Raw genomic sequence first — 21,301 nt, 5'->3', positions numbered from 1 at the left:
TCTTGTGAGCTGTCACTGGTTGTACTGGGAGGTTGAGTTTTTTTGCTTGTACTGGTGTTGGCTGTGCTAGTGGCCTATTTTTGTATTGCCTGCAATCTTCTTTTTCTGGTGTGGTTATGGGGTGGAAGGAGTCACTTAGAGTTTCTCATTAGATTTTTTGGTCATCATTTATCTTGCATAAATTTCAGGATTTTGCTGAAGTAGGTATGTGGGAGCTGGGTGGTCTGCCCCCTTACAGGCAACTGTCTTGGCTAGAAGTGACTTTCTTGTCTGCTTCTTTATAGGCTGCTAGGATGGTTAGGGTGTTCAGGTACTGAATCCCTCCTTGCTGCCTTTAAGGATATTTTGCAATATCCTGTAGAATTGATTAGCCAGAAAAAATTATCTTTTGTTTTTATGTAATCTTCACTTCTGAAGGTTATATAAAATATATTAGTTCCACCTATCCAACAAACCATTCCTTGCAAGAAAGAATTTTTTTAAAAAAGAAAAAAAATAGCTTAGCAAAACTAGCCAAAATGTCCATCATGTTTGACATTATATTTGGTATGCTGGAGTTAGTTCTAATGAGAGATGTCTACTGACTGGCTCTGGACCAAAGAGTCTATCTTTCTGTTGACACCAACAACTTCGTTAGCAAACTTCGCTCACTCCAGTGTGGCACAGACATGGATAGTCTTTGGCCTTCAGGCCACCAGGTCTAGCCTTGTCCAAGGCTATGCAGGTAATTTTCCTAAATGTTTTACAGGATGAACAGGATATAGTGTAACACTCCATATTTTCAATGGTGACCTTTACTTCACCGTTCCTATGAGTCCAGGTAGACCTGTATTCGTAAACAACTGATTGTGAAATCAGTCTCAATGTTTTGGGCACCCAAAATGATCTCTGTGCCTGACCCCATTTCTGTTTCCCAAAACTTTACTTTGAGGGTGGAGTTCTTACTTTGTGTGTCCTCTGCTCCCCTGAATCTTTCTCTTTCTTAGTGGAGTAGTTTTGTTAGTTCCTGCCAAGTGGGGAAGTAGGAAATTGGAGTCAGAAGCTTGGCCACTCTGCTGTCCTTAGAGAGAGGGAGCACTGGGTTAGAATTATATATATATATAAAACAAACACACATATGATATAATATATATATGAAATGTTTTATATATGCCCACATATATATATAAAACGAACACACATATGATATAATATATATATGAAATGTTTTATATATGCCCACATATATATATATAAAACGAACACACATATGATATAATATATATATGAAATGTTTTATATATGCCCACACATACCCATATATACATAAACATTTCTATAGCACCTACTATGTGCTAGCCAGCTGTGGAATAGTGAATTCAAGATTAGCCTTGGAGTGAGGAAAATTTTAGTTTGAATCCTATCTAGTTAAATCATCTCACTTCAGTGCCTCAGTTTCTCCATCTGTAAAATGAGGTTGTTAGACTCACCTTCTTAGGTCTCTTACTTATAGAGGCACTGTGTTAAGCACTTTACAAATATTTTCTCATTTGAATTATATCTATCTGCTCCCTTGAATAGTCTAAGGAATGTAATTTTAATGTTCAAAGTAAACTTCTGGTCACTACTCATTAATAGGGAAAGTAGGACCCCAAGCTTTATATCCAGGGTTTGACTGCCTTCCCACCAAATACTAGTTCCATAATGAACAGACATAGGAAGTAGCAAAGAAACCCATTTATCCCAGTTGATAACAAAATATAAATGAAAGGAAGTATACATGCATAAAAGAATGTATACCAGACAGTACAGAGTGAAGGAGCGCTCTCACTGCGATTGAGGCAACAGCTCAACCAAGAGAGAGAGTCCCAGATCTCACCCAAGGGGAAAATTTCCTGAAGTTTCTAGTGTAGCATGCTGATAGGGACATGAAGGGGACTGCTAGCTCCCCTTATGTCTGCTTCTTCCCAGCTTGTTTTGCATATGTATATACTACTTTAAGCATGTTAGTTCCAAACACTGTCTTTGTTTCCTTCTGAATCTCCTTCTGTTCTGTGCATTTTAAAAATGCATCATTACTGATCTTTTCTCCTTTTTTGACATCACTATCGCTAACTTTCCTTTCCTCCACAATGTTCACCCTCCAAAATCCTCCCCCCATACCTTGTAACAGGTAACTCAGTGGCACAGTGAATAGACCGTTGGCCCTGAAATCAGGACGACCTGAGTTCAAATCTGGCCTCTGACACTTACTAGCTGTGTGACTCTGTTTGCCTCAGTTCCTCATCTGTAAAAGGAGCTGGAGAAGGAAATGGCAAACCACTCTAGTATCTTTGCCAAGAAAACTCCAAATAGGATTGTGAAGAGTTAGATACAATTGAAATGACTCAACACACTGTAACAAGTTTACAGTCATGCAGCACATTGGTCAGATACAAAAAAGTCTATGTTTCATTCTGCAGTTCTGGTACTTCACCTGTTTATCAAGAGGTAGGAAGCATGCTTCACTCTTGAACCTCTGAAACATGGTTGCATTAATTGAAATTCTTCAGTTTTGTTGTAGTCATCATATTAATATTTTTTTCTGGTTCTGCTTATTTCACTGGATCAATTCGTGCAAGTCTTCCCAAATGTCTTTGAGAACCTCCTTTTAAAAAAAATGTTTTTATTGATGTCTTCTCTGTCTTTTTAATGTCATCATAGTTATCCCCAGCATCCCTCCACTTCCCTCTCCCAGAGAGTCATCCTAAGTAACAAGCATTTTTATAGATGAAAAAAATCAGCACAACTGATCAATATATTGAAAAAATCTGAAAACATGTATAATGTATAATACCTGTTGGCTTCCCATTTCCATGAAGGCATAGGTTAGAATATCTCTTCATTCAAATCCTTCTTGATCTTTGTAATTTTGTTACATTCGTTTCTGATTTTTGTATGCGTGGATGTTCTTTCCATTTACCTTGTTATAGTCATTGTGTAGAGCAGCCAGGGGGTACAGGGGGTAGAGTGCTAGACCTGGAGTCAGGAACACTCATCTTCCTGAGTTCAGGTCTGGCCTCAGACACTAACTAGCTGTGTGACCCTGGGCAAGTCACTTAACCCTGTTTGCCTCAGTCACCATAAAATGAACTGGAGAAGGAAATGACAGACCATTGTAGTATCTTTGCCAAGAAAATCCCAAATGGGATCACACAGATCACAAACACAAGTCATGTGCATTGCTTTCTTGGTTTAGCTTTCTTGACTCTTCATCAGTTCATATAGATCCTTCGATGCTTTCTGTGTTCATCACACATATCATTTTTTACAGCACAGTATATATTCCCTTATATTCATGTACCACAATTTGTATAGCCATTTCCCAATTGCTGGGCTTCTACTTTGTTTCCAATTTTGTATAACAAAAAGTGCTGCTATAAATATTTTGGTGTATATGAAGACTTTCTGCTTATTGATGCCTTCCTTGGGATATAGGCTCAGTAATGGAATCTACAGTTCAAAGGATATGGAACTTTTTGCCACTTTATTTGCATAATTTCAAATTGTTTAACAAAGGAGTTGCATCATTCCACAGCTCCACCAACAATGCATTAGTGTACTTATAATTCCGTAACCCCTCCAACATTGACTATTACCACTTTTGTTATTTTTGCCAATTTGCAGGGTGTGAGGTAAAAGCTCAAAGTGTTGTTTTGATTTGTTTTTCTCTTAGTAGTCATTTGGAGCACTCTTACATTTGGTTATGAATACTTTGCAATTCTTCTTTTGAGAACTGTTTGTTCATATCCTTTGACCACTTATCTAAATGTCCTAAATGGTTAGGACATATATATTTATTAATTGTTCATATGTCTTGGATGATGGACTCTTAACAGGGAAATTTGATACACAAATTTTTTCCTATTCAACCACTTCCTAATTTTCTGTGCAGAAGCTTTTCAGTTTCATATAATCAAAGTTACCCATTTTATCTTTTGTAATTGCCACTATTCCTTGTTTGGTTAAGAACATATTTCCTACCTATAGCTGTGAGAGGCACATGATCTGTTTCTCTTCTAATTTTTTAATATTGTGATCTTTGATATTAAGATCATGTATTCATTTAGAATGTATTGTGGAATATGGTGTAAGATATTGTTTTCTGCCAGACTGCTTTCCAGTTTTCCCATCAGTTTTTATCAAATAAGGAGATTTTTTACTACGTAAATTATGTTTTCTACTTTATCAAACACTGGGTCATGGAGTTCCAGTGTTTTTGATTCTTCCTTATCTAGTCTGTTCCACTGATCTATCTCTCTTTTTTTAAACCAATGGTTAAAATGATTTTGTTTGTTTGTTTGTTTTTTTGCTTTTTGGCAGGGCAATTGGGGTTAAGTGACTTGCCCAAGGTCACACAGCTAGTACAAGTGTCAAGTGTCTGAGGCTGGATTTGAACTCAGGTCCTCCTGACTCCAGGGCTGGTGCTCTACTCACTGCGCCACCTAGCTGCCCCATTGATGGTTAAAATGATTTTGATGACTTCTCTTTTATCCTGTAGTTTGTGGTCTAAAAGTGCTAGTTCCCCTTCATCCCTACTTCTTTTCATCATTTCCCTTAATAGTCTAGATCTTTTGTTTCCTCAAATTAATTTTATTATTTTGTCAAGTCCAATTAAGTATCTCTTGGTAATTTGATTGATATAGCATTATTAGTGTAAATTAATTTTGATAGTATTGTCATTTTTATTATATGGGCATGGCCTAGCCATGAATTATGAATGTTCCTCCATCTATTTAAGATTTTTTAAAAAATTTCTTTAATGAGTGCTTTGTAATTGAATCTATACAAGTCTTTTGTGTGCTTTGATAGGTCAATCCTCAGATACTTTATTTTGTAGTTATTTGAATATCTTTGCTGATTCCCTAGGGTTTTCTGTTTTTGAGTATGCCATTCTATCATCAGCAAATAGGGATAATGTTATTGCTTCTTTACCTGTCTCTATGCCTTTAATTTATTTCTCTTGTTTTATTGCTCTTCCTAGCATTCCAAAACTATATACAGTGGGGAGAGTGGGAATCCTTGCTTCAAGCCCTTATTTATTGGAAAAGGTTCTGGTATATCTCCATTGCATATGATACTTGCTTTTCGTTTTAGATAGATGCTTTTTATGGTATTTAAAAGAGGTCCCTCTGGGTCTACACTCTGTAGAGTTTTTAACATAAAAGAATGTTGTCAAAGACTTTTTTAAAAATCTGTTGAGATGATCATGCAATTTTGGATTTGGGGTTTTTAAGATGATTAATTATGTTGATTGTTTTCTTAACATCGAATCATCCATGCATCCCTGGTATACATCTATGTGGTCTTAATAAATGATATGTGACAAAGATTTTGTTTAAAATTTTTGAGTCAATATTCATTAATAATTTTGGTTTATAGTTTTTCTCTGTGTTTTATCTTTCCTTTGTTAGGTATTAGCACTATATCTCATAAAAAGGATTCTGGTAGGGTGCTTTCTCAGTTTTTGTAAATAATTTGTGAAAAACCTCCCTTTTATAATTTCTTATGGTGTTGCAATATTCGATCATATTCATTTGCCATAATTTGTTCAGGCATTCCCCAATTGGTGAGCATCCCTTTAGTTTCCAGTTCTTTGTTACATCAAAAATTATGAATATTTTTGTACATGTGGGTTCTTTCCCTCTTCCTTTTACCTCTTTGCGATGTGATTAACAGTTTAGTGACTTTGGGGGTTATATAGTTCCAGATGGTTTCCAGAATGGCTGGAAAACCAATTCACAACTCCACCAACAATGTATTAGTGGTCATGTACTTTCATGTCTTCTCCAACAATTGTCACTTTCATTTTTAAAATCAGTTGAGTATGAAGTGAAATCTTAGAATTTTTAAAAACTTTCATTTCTCTAACTAATAATGACTTTTCATTTCTCCAATTAATGATGACTTGGAGTATTTTTGTTGATAGCTGCTTGTTGATTTTTGTTGATGGTTGTTGGTAGTTTGCTTTTCTTCTTTTGAGAATTGCCTGTTTATATCTTTTGACCACTTGTTTAATGGGAAATAGCTCTTGTTATATATTTTAGTTAGTTCCTATATATCCTGGATATCAGACTTTTAGCAGAGAAACTTGATACAAAGGGTTTTTCCCCTTTTACTATTTCCCTTCTTACCTTAGCTGCATAATTTTATCTGTTTAAAAGCTTTTCAGTTTTATGTAACCACAGTTGTTAATTCTGTCTTCTGTGATCCTCTCTATTTCTTGTTTGGTCAAGAAATGTATCCATAGTTGTGAAAGGTATTATTCTTTTCTAATATCTTAATGATGTATCTATTTGGAGCTCATTATGGTCTATGGTGCAAGATGTGAGATTTCTTCCATGCTTTTTTACAACTTTCCTAGTAGTTTTTGTTGAATAGTGATTCCTGACTCCATTAGTTGCTATCCTTGAATTTTTTTGAATACTTTGCTACTGTGATCAGTTGTTTCTGGGACTTGGGTAACTAATATATTTCATTAGTCAACTTTTCTATTTTTAAAGTAATACCAAAGAGTTACAGTGATTGCTGCTTTATAGTACAGTTTGATATTTGATTTAGCTTGTTCCCTTTCTTTCCCACTTTTTTTCATCATTTCCCTTGAGATCCTTGACCCTTTGCTCTTTCAGATGAATTTTATTGTAGTTTTTTTTCTAACTGTATAAAGTAACACTTTAGTTTGATGTTATGGCATTAAACAAGTAAATTAATTTAGACAATATTGTCTAGATTATTTTTTATTATAGTAGCAAGGCCCAGCTGTATGCGATTAAATCTGTCCAATTAAATCTATCTTTGTTTCTGTTAATAGGATTTTATATGGTTACAGTTGTATAAATCCTGTGTGTGTCTTATGTAATTCATGGTGTACATGCAAAACCAATTTACTGTTACTTATGCTAACTAGTGCAAGGGAAACACTGATTAGATGTACACTTCTCAGTGCTAGTAATCAAACTTTATTAATCAAATGTTTAGAAAAATTAGTTTGTATTATCTGTTAGATAATACAAATATCAACCCCATTAGGAACAAACCATCAACCAAATTTCCTAGGACTTCCTAGAAAGCACATTCATACTCAATAACAAGGTTTTCTCTCTGCCCAACTGAATGCCATGTGTCTTATCCAAGGTAGTTGACTGATAAGTCGACAATTCCCATTAGTTAATCAATAATACTTTCAAGCGAACATAGAGAATGCTTTAGTCTTAAGTGAAGGGAATAGAGGGACACAGGAGCCAGCCTCACTTATGACCCAAGATCAGTTTGAAGACTGGGAGTCTGCAGTAGCAATTTTGATTTGAAGATCTTTCCCACCCATTAATAGGCCATGTGACTTGCTTATGTCACAGGAAGCCTAAGTTATATGGTAGGAGGAGCTTCCTGAGAGGGAAAGGAAGTTATGACACAGAAAATGCTGAGAGAGAGAGAGAGATGTTAAGGCTACTAATGGCTGCTAATGGCCGCCCTCATGATTGTTAGAACTGAACAGGCTGACTTAGCTGTACTGTGAGTTTGTCTTGGGGAAGACCCTAGCAGGGGGTCGGAGAGGTGATGATGAATGGTGAATTTCCAGGCTATTATATGGTGTTTTAAGTTCCTTGCTGCTATGATAAAGTGAGCTGACTGGCTGTGAGAGCTGAACATTTGGCTATGGGACATGATTTTCTGGTGTCTGAATAAATGTTATACTTCTTTTACCTTCTTTATGGAGAGTCTCTAATACTTTGCGATACAGAGCTACACAGGCATATTCGCGGTTATCGTTGATGTTGTGTTTAGTGCCTTCCTGTTTCAGGATCTCTAGTAGGTTTCTTAAAGTTCTGGCTATGGGCAATAGCTGGTTATAACCAAGTTTTGGTTGGTGACTTATCACCTGAAGTTATGATGAAACAAACTATCAATCAAAGATAACATCAATGACGAGTGTTTCTCCGTTGTTTACCGTATTTGGAGGGCACAGGTCATTCGCAGTTGTTTACCAAATCTGAGACGCTGCCATCATTGATAACCGGTTACCACATCTGGGGTACATGTGTGTCTTTGCTAAACTATACCACTCAAGTCCTTATTACAGAAAAATAACGTATATAACAACTATTCATTCACAAAATGGAAGCTTAAAACAAGTTATTCTCACTACATCTTGGTAGGTGGATCCCTCCAAAATAGTGATATCTATATCTGTATTATGATTTTTGTGAGTTTCATTTTTATCTTGCTACTTTGCTTTTTATTTATTGTTTCAATTAATTTTAGTTGAATCTCTAGGGTTCTCTAAGTAGATGATATCATCTGCAAAAAGTGATAGTTTTGCTTCCTCTTTGCCTATATTTACGAGTCAAATTTATGAGACAAATGAATGAAGTGCATCTGAAGGGAGGAGAGGTTGATGAGTGACGGTGGCTTTATCCTGTAGGGGGTGTGTGTGTGTGTGTGTGTGTGTGTGTGTGTGTGTACATATATATATATACATATATGTGTGTGTGTGTATATATATATATATATATATATTTATATTTATATTCATAAGAGATGACAGACAGGCAGAGAGAGTGAGAGACAGAGAGAGAGGGTATTGGACAAAATGTATTGGGGATTGGATAGTTAGTATTGAGACTGCTGTGTGCAGAGTTTGGAACAGAGAGGAACACAGCCTCTCCTTAGGGTACTTGCTGTAATGGAGATTATGGGGTACATGCTTATGAGAAAAGATATAATGCTCTCAGAGCAACATATAAACTAGGGAAAATACAGTGCAAGCAATGGGCAGAAATTCTGAAGAGAGATAGCGTTGTGGAATAATTGATACCAGGTTAGGTAGATCGAGAAGGATAATCATGGAGATGGCAAGTTAGAATGGGGACCCAATGAGATGAAGAACCTGGTTCTAATGTGTTCTCAGATGACTAACTCAGCATTTTTTTCACCTGTAGGATGGTTCTGAGCAAGCGCAGTCAAACCTGACCTTTTTGTCCATCTTGAAGGAGCCTTATCAGGAACTGGCAGCTCTGCGGCCTAAGGACATCCCTAGCAAATTCCCTTTACTGCTCAGTCTCATCCGAATTATCTGGGTCAACTCTCCCTTCTATAATACTCGTGAGAGGCTCACCTCCCTCTTCCGTAAGGTCTGTGTGATGAGGATGGGTTTATTTTTTCCCGAGTTTTCTAAGACTTGTTCACCAAGTTCACTCAGCCAAAGATGATCTGAGGGTCAGAGGGGACCTCAAGGGTACTGAAGGGTAGTCAGAAAAGCAAGACCATCCCTACTCTTAAGAAGCTTGCATTTTAGAAGGGGTAAACAATACATATAGTAGGTTTTAGCTACAAGTCATATAGAAAGAAAGCCCCGCTGGTCCATAGGGCACAGTGGCAAAGCAGATGGCGAAGTGTCATTTCCATTGGTAAAACCATATTCATTCCTGATGATGAACTGTTTGACAGTGGCAAGACCTTTTTTTTTCCTGTGTCTTTAGTAGTGGTATATTCTGAAGAGGTGGGGGCCACAGCATCTGCAGCTCGTATCTTCACAGGATTTATTCCCCTTGGCGATGGCTGTGGAATCAGGCTGGAAGCAGGGCCTGTAATCTGGGTGAAGGGGTGTGCTGCCATTTTCAGGATTCATATTAGATGGTGTAGTGGATAGAATGCTGGGCCTGGTGTCAAGAAGACCCGAGTTCAAATCCCGCCTCAGACACTTCCTAGCTTTGTGACCCAAGACAAGTCATTTAAACTGTCTGCCTCAGTGTCCTCAACTGTATATTGGGGATGATAGTATTACCCACTTCTCAGGGTCATTGGGAGGATCACATGAGAGATTTGAAAAGCTCAAGGCCAAACAGAACATTTAAGTTTTCAAAAATTATTCTCTGCCTCAGGCCCTAAGGAGGGAGGTACTTGAGTTGAATTCTTCGTGTCTGGAGGAGTGGAATTTTAGGAAGGAGGATTTTCAGCCTGGAGGTTCTGGTAGGAAGGATTAGGATTATGGGGGACCTGCTTCTTCTTTCTCCTTATGCTGGGATTTAATTCAACAAACTTTTACCTAGCATTTTCTGAGAATAACGATTCTGTCCTATCCACGGATGCAGGAGGGATTTAAAAATGAAAAATGGGCGAGGCCTCGACAAGGCCATTTCCCCCAAAGTTGTAGAATCCCTCAAATGAGGCAGCAACAAGTTACAAAGGAGCCAGCCAGGCAGTGGGCATGGATGAGGCTAACAGGGGTGTGTGTGTGTGTGGGTGAATTTGGGGGTTTCATTTAAATAAATTCAATGCAATTAATTTTATTAAATGACTACCATCTACAGGGCATTGGGGATAACAAAATAGTTCTTGCTCTCAAGGCGTTCCCGTTCTACTGGGGAATGCGACATGTCCACAGTGAAGTATAACACGAGGCTATGGGGTAGAGGCAAGGGAGAACTCAGCCCTCTAGGCACGTTTGAAGCAGGAGAGGCCATTAACATTTGGGGTAAGGGATGGAATCAAGAAAGGTTACACACGAAAGGTGGCACCCAAGCTGAGCCTTGAAAGAAGGCAAAGACTTTGAAAGTTAGAGATGAGCAAGGATTGTGGGATAGGCCTGGGGAAATGGTTAATACAAATGCATGGAGGCACAGAGATGGTGAAATCTGGGGAATGGCTTATTAGCCATTAGTTTAGTCCCATTAGTTTAATGGGAGCATAGAATACATAAATGGGAGTCATATAAAATGAGGCTAGGAAGGGAGGTAGATTCTGAAGATCCTTGTATTCTAGGCTAAAGCCTTTACATTCTATCCTAAGGCAATAGAGAGCCATCAAAGGTTTTTGTACAGTAGATTAACATTAGCCTTAGAAAAGACCACTTTGAGAGATGCGTGAAGGATGGATTAGAAATGAAGGGGAGAAGCTAGAATGAGGGACCCCAGTTAGGAGGCTGGAGTCTTTGTAAGAGGTGATGAAGTGGTTAGAACCAAGGGACCACCTAAGCCAAAGTATGAAGGTTCATAAACCAGACATGCAGCCCTTAGCTGGGACTGGATTCCCATGAGAGGCAGTGGAGATCATGAGTCAAGTCTAGTGGCAAGGAGGAAGACTTGGGGATGTGGTCAGAGTGACTCGGAGAAAGGACTGGGATGACTGGGTGGGGATTGGGAGACTACAGTTGTACAGTTTGATGGGTTAAATCAGTTTGTCCTTGCAGATGAGTAACGAGATCATACGTTTGTGCTGTCATGACATCTCCCTGGACCGAATATTTGAAGGCTATGTCGATTCTAGCAAAGAGAGTCTGCGCAGCTGCATAGCGTGCTGTTATGCCTGGAAAAACCACTACATGCAGGCTGTACAATTACATACCCGGTAGGTTATGTTACCTTTTCCCTGACCCCTCCCTAGCCCCAAAGACAGTAGAATCTGCCTCCTGGACCAATTCTTTACTTTTGAGTTCTCATAGTCACAAATTTCATGTCCCTATTTAGTCCTTCTCTTGGGACCCAATACCTTATTCTCTACTTCTAGCTTCTCTCTGGTAACCCGTATCTGTTCCCAGAAACCTCCCTTCTCTCCCTTTCTATCCATAAATGGACCCCAGAGTTTTGATTGTTCATCATGCCTAGAACCTAGATGCGTCATTCCCTGTCTCTGTTTCTTCCCACTGTAAGCCCTTAGAGCGAACTTCTCTCCTATGAACTCCTGTGAATCCAGTACTAATCTAGCATTGTACCACTTGCCGGTGGATCTAAAATTGTGATACTTGTGTTTTCTACTTCCCAACTCAGGTTCTCCAACCGGGGTTGGGTCCTGGACCAGACTAGCATATTTGCCCAGGTTGATGCCTTTGTGCAGCGTTGCAAGGACCTCATTGAGGTGTGGAGACTTTGGTTAAGGTGGGGAATCAAAGCCAATGGCAGAGTCCTTTTTCAGGAGCCTGAAGAGATGAGGAGCAGGGACTAATCAATCAGCAAGCATTCATTAAAATTGTGACTACCCTGTGCCAGGCACTGCATAGTGGCTCCACTCCTTCCCTCTTATGCCTAGCTACAAGTTCTCCATCATCCTGATGTTCCTTCTGCACCATAAGCTCTTAAAATCATCGTTATCATTGGCCCAATATCCAGTAACCTATGTCTCTTACTGACCCTATTTACTAGGCGCACTGTGATCATATATAGCGAAATTGCCAAGCTTCTAACTGGGAACTCCTAGGCTAAGAAGGGGGAAGCAGAAGACCAAATATGGAATCTCTTCTAGGTTTGTGACTGCCAGTACCACTTTGCTCGTTGGGAGGATGGCAAGCAGGAGGATATGCCCTGTTTCTCTGGTGCTGAAGGGCCCCAAATAGCACGTAATTTGTTGGAGATTGAGGACATCTTCCATAAGAATCTGCACATGCTACGGGCTGTTCGTGGGGGCATCCTGGATGTTAAGAACACATCTTGGCATGAGGACTATAATAGGTAGGGAGCACCAGAGGTTAAAGCCAAGGAAGGGGGCAGAAGGAAGGCTAAGTAGAAATAGAAAAGTTAATAAAAGAGTAGGAGGTGACAGGACTGGGGAGGGTAAAGGGACTTCTCTGATGCATGTTTTTAAGAGTGAGCTTTGGACTAGGAAGAAAAATATGCAAAGAATTAGCAAGTAGAGAAAACCCGAGAGAGATGAGGCAGTGGTCATATGGCATCTAGATGCCTTCAATGAGTTCAAGACACCTGGAAAAACTACATCCTATTTTACCAAAAGGGATTGGCACGAGTGATTATTGAGTTGCCATCAGTGATCTTTGAGAGGTGTTGGAGAATGGGAGAGGTGCCACAGGATTGGAGAAGGACAGATGTGCCAATTTTCAAAAAAGAGGATAAAACAAACCGGTGAACTTGAGTGGGAAAATTCTAGAGCACATAATTAAAGGGACAGTTTGTAAATACTTAGAAAGGAATGCAGTGATCACTGAAAGCCTGTTCTTCAGGACCACGACATGTTACATTCACCTCATGTCCACAGGGTAACAAGACCAGTAGATTAGGAGCATGTTATAGTTATAGTGTATTTGATGTTTAAATAAACCTTTTGCCAGAGTTTCTCATGCTAGCCTTATGGGCAGGGTGGAGAAATATTGGCTAGGTGATAGGTGAGATTGGAACTGGTTTGGGCTGGATTCAACTAAGAATGATCGTTTCTAGGCTGATGTCACTTGTCATGATATCTCTGGTAGATTGTTCTGGGGAGTGTGTTCTTAGTCCTATGTTAACTCAACTTTTTAATCAATAGCTTGTCAACTTCCCAGGTAGTATTCAGCTGGGAGGATCAGGTGGATGCCAGAGTCAGAATCGTCGAGATACTAACAGCTAGATTGATGGGCTGAATTGAGTAAGATGAAATTTAATTTAGTAAGGAGAAACACAAAATTCTACACTTGGGTTCAAAAAATCAATTTCCTGACTACAAGATAAGGAAGATATGACTGTTTTGTAGTTCTGGTAAGAAGGATATGGAAGCCTTATGGACTTACCTTAAAGCAGTAGTGTGACGTGGCAGCCAAAAAACCTAATGCCATTCTAGACTGCATTAAGGGAGGCATGGGGTCCAGAGGTAGGGAAGTTATGATTTCACCACACTCTGCAATGCTCACATATAACTGAACTCTGTTGAGTTTTGGGCACCACATTTTAGGAAGGAGATAGACAAACTAAAATGTGGATACAAGAGGGGAACCAGCATAGTGTTAAGACTGGAGAAACATGTCATATGAGGATTGGTTGAAAGAAGTGGGGTATTTAGCCCAGAAGAGAAAACTTTGCAGGGGAATGTGATAGCTGTCTTCAAGAATTTACAGCCTTGTCATGTGGAAAAGGGACTTGATTTATTCTGTTTAGTCCCAAATGTGCCCAACCCTTCTCCTTCTAGGAGCAATGAGTTGAAGTTTCAGGCAGATGTAGGCTTCTTGTAGGAAACAAAACAAAAACAATTTTGTAACAGAAAGAGCTGTTCAAAAGTGGAATGGACCACTTTAGTAGGTAGTGTGTTTCTGCTTTACTGAGGGTCATCAAAAGCTAGACGACCACTAATTAGAGTTATTGTAGAAGGGATTCTTGGTCAGGAAATGGGTTGGGCCAAGTATGGTGACCTATGCCTGTGACGCCTGCTGTCAGGGAAGTTGATGGAGCCTGGCAGATCTCTTTGAGTTTGGGAGTTCCTAACTGTGGTGGACTAAGCCAGTTGGGTATCTGTACAAAGTCTGGCATTCATAGGATGAGCCCAAGGAGTGTGGGTGAAAGTTCATTGGGTAGATGCACCAAATAGCTCTGAGCTACCATGTCAATCAACGTGGGACCAGACCCATAGACAGTCCGTGCGCATCCAGCCTGGGCAAGCTAGAGAGAACCAGTGTTCAGAAAAGAAAAGGGGTAGATCGATGCAGCCTCTGAGGTCTCTTCTAACTCTGAAGATTCTATGATTTTGTAGGGAGAGTTCATGGATCTGAGGTAGGATTGGGTAGAGCTCAGGAATGAGGGCTTTCATCTCAACATGCATTGTTTTGCAACTGGTATAGGTTCCGGGCAGGAATCAAAGATCTGGAGGTGATGACACAGAACCTGATTACCACAGCCTTCGAGACAGTTCGAGATGTGGAACATGGAGTGATGCTGCTGGACACCTTTCACAGACTTGCAAGCCGTGAGGTGCCTGCTGCTTCCTGAATCTTTGAAGGCCCTTGTTATGTCTTTAAATCACCTGATCTCTCCCTCACCCAGGGACTACCCCAACCCATTTTTATCTCATGTCCACCTCACACAAAACCACCAACACCTTAGCACTGCTCTCGAGACCACCCAAGAAGCGTGTAAACATCTAACAACATCCTCCATAGAGTGACTCCCACACTCTGGAATTGCTAAAGGTGGGGAAACCCCTGGACATCAGTACCCAGGAGTCTGAGGAACTTCCTTCTCAAGCTCCTTCTATCTCTTTCTTAGGCTATAAAGCGAACATTTGACAAGAAGGCGGTGGACTTGTACGTCATGTTCAATGGGGAACTGACTCTGGTGAACCGGGAACTGAGCAAGAAATGGCCCTATATACCTCCATATATGGGCCAGTACTCTGGTCACGCCTTTTGGGTGCGCACCCTGCGTCATCGCCTTGATCGTACCATGAATGTAAGTGTTCTAGTGTCTGCTCAGTGTCTCCTGGTCTTACCCTTTCATCCCCCAGCTTCTGTGCTTGGCTCCCATTCCATACCTTCTGTCTTTCTCTTGTAGTAGGCCCCTCGTTTTTCCTGTATCTCTCTTCTTTCTTATCTCCTTTTCTTTTAATGTCATGTTTTCTCTGCTTTGTAAAATCCTCTCTGATCTCTTTCTTTTGACAATCTATTCATCAGATCATTTGCGTCAACCTTTCTTTCTTGTACATTTTTGTTTTAAAAAAATTATTAATTTTTAACAGGCTTTTAAAAAATGTTTGAGTTCTAAATTCTGTTCTTTCCTCTAGCCCCTCTCCCGCCCACTGAGAAGGTAAACAACATGATACCCATTATACGTGTGAAATCATGCAAACCAGGTTTCTGTATTAGCCATGTTGCAAAGAAAAAAGGCAAAGGAAAACTAAGTGAGAAAATTAGACTTCAGTTGCACTCAGAGTCCATCAGTTCTCTCTCTCTGAAGGCATGTAGCATTTTCTCTGGAGGTAGATGGCATTTTCAATCTTTCCAGCCCCCAGGTAAAAGGCTTGGCCTGAATTAGGTATTCTAGTACTAAGAAGCCTACTTCTAAGCTTTTCCTACCCCTCTTTTTAGTGTCTCTCATCTGCCCATTTCCTGCCCCATATTGGCACTGGGGAGGAGAGTGTCCACACGTACCAGCAGCTGACCCAGGCTATGGATGAACTGGTTCGAAAGACTTTTCAAGACTGGACACAGACTGTGGATAAGGACAGCATTCGACGGCTGGACACCCCGCTGCTAGGGATCAGCACGGAGAAGGCAGGAATGTTGGATGTCAACTTTGACAAGTATGGGCTCCATCCTCTTGGCCCCGCTTCCCTGACCCTTCTCACAGCTCTGTCTTTTGTGCCTTGGTTCCCATTCGCATCTGTTTCTCTGGTTCTATACTTTATGTTCTACGATATTTGCTTTCCCTTTATAACTTGAATTTTACACTTTAACTTTTAAAAAGAATTACATCAGCTCCCTCAAAAAAGAGCAGATGATTACAGTATGCTGCCACCTGGTGTTTCTGTTCCCTGGTCTAAACCACGTGGTATATGTTTCTCCTGAGGCTTCAGATTGGAGAGGTAGGAGGGAAGTCTCTGAGCAAACCCCTCCTTGTAGATTTATGATCATTATTTTTATTGGTTTTAAAAAATTATAAACAGTAGCAGTGAAATAAATATACAATACAAGAGACATTTTACCTAAGCCCACCAGGCTTGAACAAGGCACAACTAAAAGAACTGACAAAGTCAGCAAGCAAATATGATGCTTTTGTTCTGTGTCTCTTTCTAGGCCTGTGTCCTCTTTATTCAATCAAATAAGCATTTAGTAAGCCCTTACTATGTACCGGGCACTATGCTAAACCCGAAGGATACAAAGGAAAACAGCAAAACCAGTCCCCAAACTCAAAGAGCTCACATTCAAAAGAAAACCAACATGTGTATGGAACATACAAGGTGCATGCAGAGTGGGTAGAAGATAAGCTTAGAGGAGAAAGCATTAATGTCTAGGGGGCTTGGGAAGGGCCTTTTGTGGAAAGTGGCATTTGAGATGGTTCTTATAGGAGGTCAGGGATTCTAAGAGGTGAAAGTCTAGGGGGAGAACATTCCAGGTATGAGGCGCAACCAGTGTGAAGAGATGAGAGACGGGGCAGTGAGTGAGGAATATGAGTAAGCAATGTGGAGTAAGGAGCGGCCAGTAGGGCTAGACCATGCAATGTGTGTAGGGGAGTAAACCTAAGAACGCTGGAAGGATAGGAAGGGGCTAGTTTTGTTCCTAGAGGTAATAGTGAGCTGCTGGAGTTCATTAGAGCTATGCTTTAGGAAAGTCACTTCGGCAACTGTGGATTGGAAATGGATTGGGGAGGGGAGAGGTGGGATCAACCTGTCAGGGGTTGGGAATCTGCGGCCTCAAGGCTGCATGTGGCCCGTTAGGTCCTCAAGTGCGGCCTTTTGACTGACTCTGAAGTTTGGATTTAGTCAGAGGGCTACATCTGAAGACCTAAAGGGCCGCATGCTGCCTCGAGGCCACAAGTTCCCCACATCTGGATCAGTTAAAAGGCTATTGCGATTGTCCTGCAAGATGTGGTGAAGGCCTGAACTAGGGAGGTGCTTTTGTGAGTTGAGAGATGTTGTAGAGAAAGAAAGAAGACTTGGTAGCTGACTGGGATGAGTGAGAGTCAGTTGAGGATGACATTAAGATTGAAGTCCTGGAACCACTTGGGTGGCTTAGTGGCTAGAGCACTGGGCCTGGAGACAGGAACATCTAAGTTCAAATCCTGCCTCAGACACTAGCTGTGTGACCCTAGGCAAGTCTCTGTTTATTTAAAAAAAAGGGGGGAGGGGCACAGCTAGGTGGCTCAGTGAGTAGAGCACCGGCCCTGGAGTCAGGAGGACCTGAGTTCAAATCCAGCCTCAGACACTTGACACATTTACTAGCTTTGTGACCTTGGGCAAGTCACCTAACCCCAATTGCCCTGCCTTCCCCCTCCAAAAAAAAAAAAGATTGAAGTCCTAGGTGGATGGGAGGATGATAGTATCCTGAACAGTATTAGGGAAGTTGGAAAGAGGAATGTGTCTGAGGGCTAATGTAATGAATGCTGTTGTGTGCATGTTGAGTTAGAGATGATTGTGGGACATCCAGTTCGAAATATCCACATAGCAGTTGGTGATGCTCAGGAGACAGACAGATATAGAGTGACTGATGATAATCCATCAGCGCAGCTTCTGACTCCAAAAGAATTCTACGAACTCCTGTGTTTAGATTTATCTGACCTCATGACTGGAATGTTCAGAAATGACTGGAGTTCGCTCGCTCTAGATTGTCAACGTCTAGCTCCCTTTTTCTAACTCAGTTTAAAACCCCACAGCCCCCTAGCATCTCCAAGCCATCCAGAACTAGTCAGTAGCTGGAACTGAGCTACTTATCTTGGATTTAGCTACATCTATATGGAGTTTCACCTTTCTAAGCGAATCAATAATTTTGCTGGCTATTGTGAAAAATAAAATTTATTTTCAGCTGTTTCCATAGAAAAAGTTTCAGATCCATCTGTTCTTTGATACAAAATGCCTTCTTGTTTCTGGTTATATCTGTTTAAATGTACTTTTGGGGAGCGATCTTCATTCTCTGTCTATGCCCTTTGGCCCCTCTCGATGTCAGTTGCTCTAAGAACCTCTTAATCCCCCTTCTCCTCAGGCGTAATGCTATGCACGGAAGCCTAAGACTCTCTCACCCGTAGTGGTCCGGTCTGTCCAAGCACCAGATTCCTGAAGATTACACCCATTGTAACGTCTCCATCTTCAGTTATCGACACACTCCCCTCCTCCCCAACGCCGGGAGAGTTTTCCAGCGGGAGCCTCTCCCACCCTGTCCGTCCTCATCTCAGGCTCCCTCTTTGCCGCCGCACTTCCTTTCTTGTAGCCCCTCTTCCTTCTGAGAGATGACAGGAATTATCATTGTTTTCCATCGACTTGATTGGGATACATTATTGTATCGCCAGCGCGCCGTTCACAGCGGCAGCCGTGACTATGAATATGCTGGTGGAGTTCTGAATCACCAAATACAGCAGACTCTCCGTGTAGAAGACAGAACCGAAGCATCTATTCAGGTACCGGAAAGCCAGACACCAACACCAGTAAACCGGTCTATCCAAGCAACAGAGCAGCTGCTTTGATACACCAAAGCCTTCCCCCCCTGCTGGGGCCTTCCCATAAACAAAAACTCACAGCTAGCTGCTTCCTCTCTCTCCCTCCGCTCTAACTGCTCTGAGCATCTCCTGTTCCACCCGTTCAGCACACTCCTTCCGGCGCATGTAACTTAGGCTTCCATGTTATTGAAAAAGCTCACACGGGCCTATTAATGGATGGGAAGATCTTCAAATTAAGCAAAAATACATTAACAATACAATTATACATTCCCCTCTATCTTCTTCCTCCTCTTTCTTCTTTTGTGTAGTTTAGTCCTACAAAAAAAAAACAAACCAACACTGATTCACCTGTAGGTAGGACGCTGTGAGGGTTTATTCCATGACATTTCAAGCTTGTTCCTCCACCATCACTTATATTTAACTTCTGCTTTTACCCTTTTCTTCTTATAAACATTTAGAAAGGAATCTCTTAACAGTTTCTCTATGGTTGTTGTTCTTAACCCCATAAGTGTCTTTTTCTTTCTAGTTTTCCCCCCTTTTCTGGGGTTATCTATTTCATTATCTATGTCTTCCTTAGCACAAATATTTATTTACTGTTCTTATCCTTCTCCTGTCTGTGGTGTTTGAAAGCAAATAATCAATCCACATATTGATTGTTTTTTAAAATAGGAATGCTTCAAATGCCTCTCTTTTATTGAATATCCATCTTTTTTCTTCGTCGATGACTAGGCTCAAATTTGCAAATTTGAGGCTGCATCTTGGGTTCCCTCATAATCTTTGTTGCATTGACTTTTTTATACAAAAACATTTCAATTTAACATAATCAAAATTATCCATTTTGCATTTTGTATTGCTCTCTCTATCTCTTGTTGTGTCATGAATTCTTTTCTCTTCCATAAATCTGGCTTTCAGGTAGTCCAATAATTTTTAAATTATCTCTCCTGGATCTATTCTCCAGGTCAATGGTTTTTTCAGTGAGATATTTCACATTGTCTTCCATTTTTTCATTCCTTTGGTTCTGTTTTATAATATCTTGATTTCTCCTAAAGTCACTAGCTTCTACTTGGTCCAGTCTAATTTTTAAGGTGGTATTTTCTTCAGTGGTCTTTTGGACCTCATTTTCCATTTGGCTAATTCTGCCTTTCAAAGCATTCTTCTCCTCACTGGCTTTTTGGAGCTCTTTAGCCATTTGACTTAGTCTATTTTTTAAGGTGTTATTTTCTTTGGTATTTTTTTTTGGGTCTCCTTTAGCCAGTCATTGACTTGTTTTTCATGGTTTTCTCACATATTCTCATTTCTGTTCCCAATTTTTCCTCTACTTCTCTAACTTGCTTTTCCAAATCCTTTTTGAGCTCTTCCATGGTCTGAGACCAATTCATATTTTTCTTGGAGGCTTTTGATGTAGGCTCTTTGACTTTGTTGACTTCTTCTGTCTGTATGTTTTGGTCTTCTTTGTCACCAAAGAAAGATTCCAAAGTCTGGGTCTGAATCTGAGACCATTTTCACTGCCTAGTCATGTTCCCAGCCAACTACTTGACCCTTGAGTTTTTTTTGTTGGGCTATGACTACTTGTAGAGTAGAGAGTACTTTGTTCCAAGATTGAGGGGATGCACTGTTGTTTTCAGAGCTATTTCTACACAGCAAGCTCTGCCATGCCAGCGCTCCTTCTCCCCCAAGAACCGCCAACCTGGACTGGACTCAGATCTAAGCAGGCTCTGCACTCCCGCTCAAATCTGCTACTTAATTCCTCCCACCAGGTGGGCCTGGGGCCAGAAGCAACTGCAGCTGTAGCTCTGGAAGCAGCCTCAGAACTGCATCACCTCCGCTGCCTCCGGGGCAGTGGCCAAACCATGAACTCCTTTCACTCTGTTCCAGTAGCTTTTCCCACTAACTTTCTCTGTTGTTTTTGGTGTTTGTGGGTTGAGTAGTCTGGTAACTGCCACAGCTCACTGATTCAGGGTACTAGGGCCTGTTCTGCCTGGCTCCCAGTCTGGTTGGTCCAGGTGTGGCCCACATTGGGCTCTGCTCAACTCCACTCTCAGTTCCATGTGAGAGACCCTTCCCAGCCACCATCCAGGCTGTCCTGGGCTGGAGCCCTGCTTCCCTCTGCTATTTTGTGGGTTCTGCAGTTCTAGAATTTGTTCAGAGCCATTTTTATGGGTGTTTGGAGGGACCTGGGCGGGGAGCTCATGCAAGTCTCTGCTTTCCAGCCACCATCTTGGCTCTGCCCCACTTCAGGAAAATTTTTAAAAACTATTAAGAACTTTTAAAAAATATTTCAGCACTCCTGCTTTAGGTTTCTCAATCTAAGAGAAAACTTTTGTAGCTTTATCTCTTGCATGTAATTCTTATTTTGGAGAGGTGTGAATGAGTGAGAAAATGTTCAGTCCTCCATCTTTGTCTCAATGATACCAGTACAAACATTCCACATTTATATATGGCAATTT

At 40.7% G+C, this 21,301-nt stretch overlaps 1 protein-coding gene across 1 annotated transcript in view; it reads left to right on the top strand.

Moving 5' to 3' along the window:
* The window catches only part of DNAH2 (dynein axonemal heavy chain 2), a 119,798-nt gene that overhangs the window by 12,031 nt on the left and 86,466 nt on the right, over window positions 1-21,301 (top strand). Inside the window, exons 7-11 of the mRNA XM_036768396.1 lie at window positions 8,958-9,149; window positions 12,256-12,461; window positions 14,552-14,681; window positions 14,976-15,158; window positions 15,794-16,008. Of these exons, the coding sequence (XP_036624291.1) occupies window positions 8,958-9,149; window positions 12,256-12,461; window positions 14,552-14,681; window positions 14,976-15,158; window positions 15,794-16,008 (926 nt within the window). The remainder of the gene's footprint in view (window positions 1-8,957; window positions 9,150-12,255; window positions 12,462-14,551; window positions 14,682-14,975; window positions 15,159-15,793; window positions 16,009-21,301) is intronic.

This window comes from Trichosurus vulpecula, chromosome 7, assembly GCF_011100635.1.
Source record: "Trichosurus vulpecula isolate mTriVul1 chromosome 7, mTriVul1.pri, whole genome shotgun sequence".
Taxonomy (NCBI): Eukaryota; Metazoa; Chordata; class Mammalia; order Diprotodontia; family Phalangeridae; genus Trichosurus; species Trichosurus vulpecula.
The sequence above is the reverse complement of the archived record's forward strand: the minus strand, read 5'-3'. Positions and strand labels throughout refer to the sequence as shown.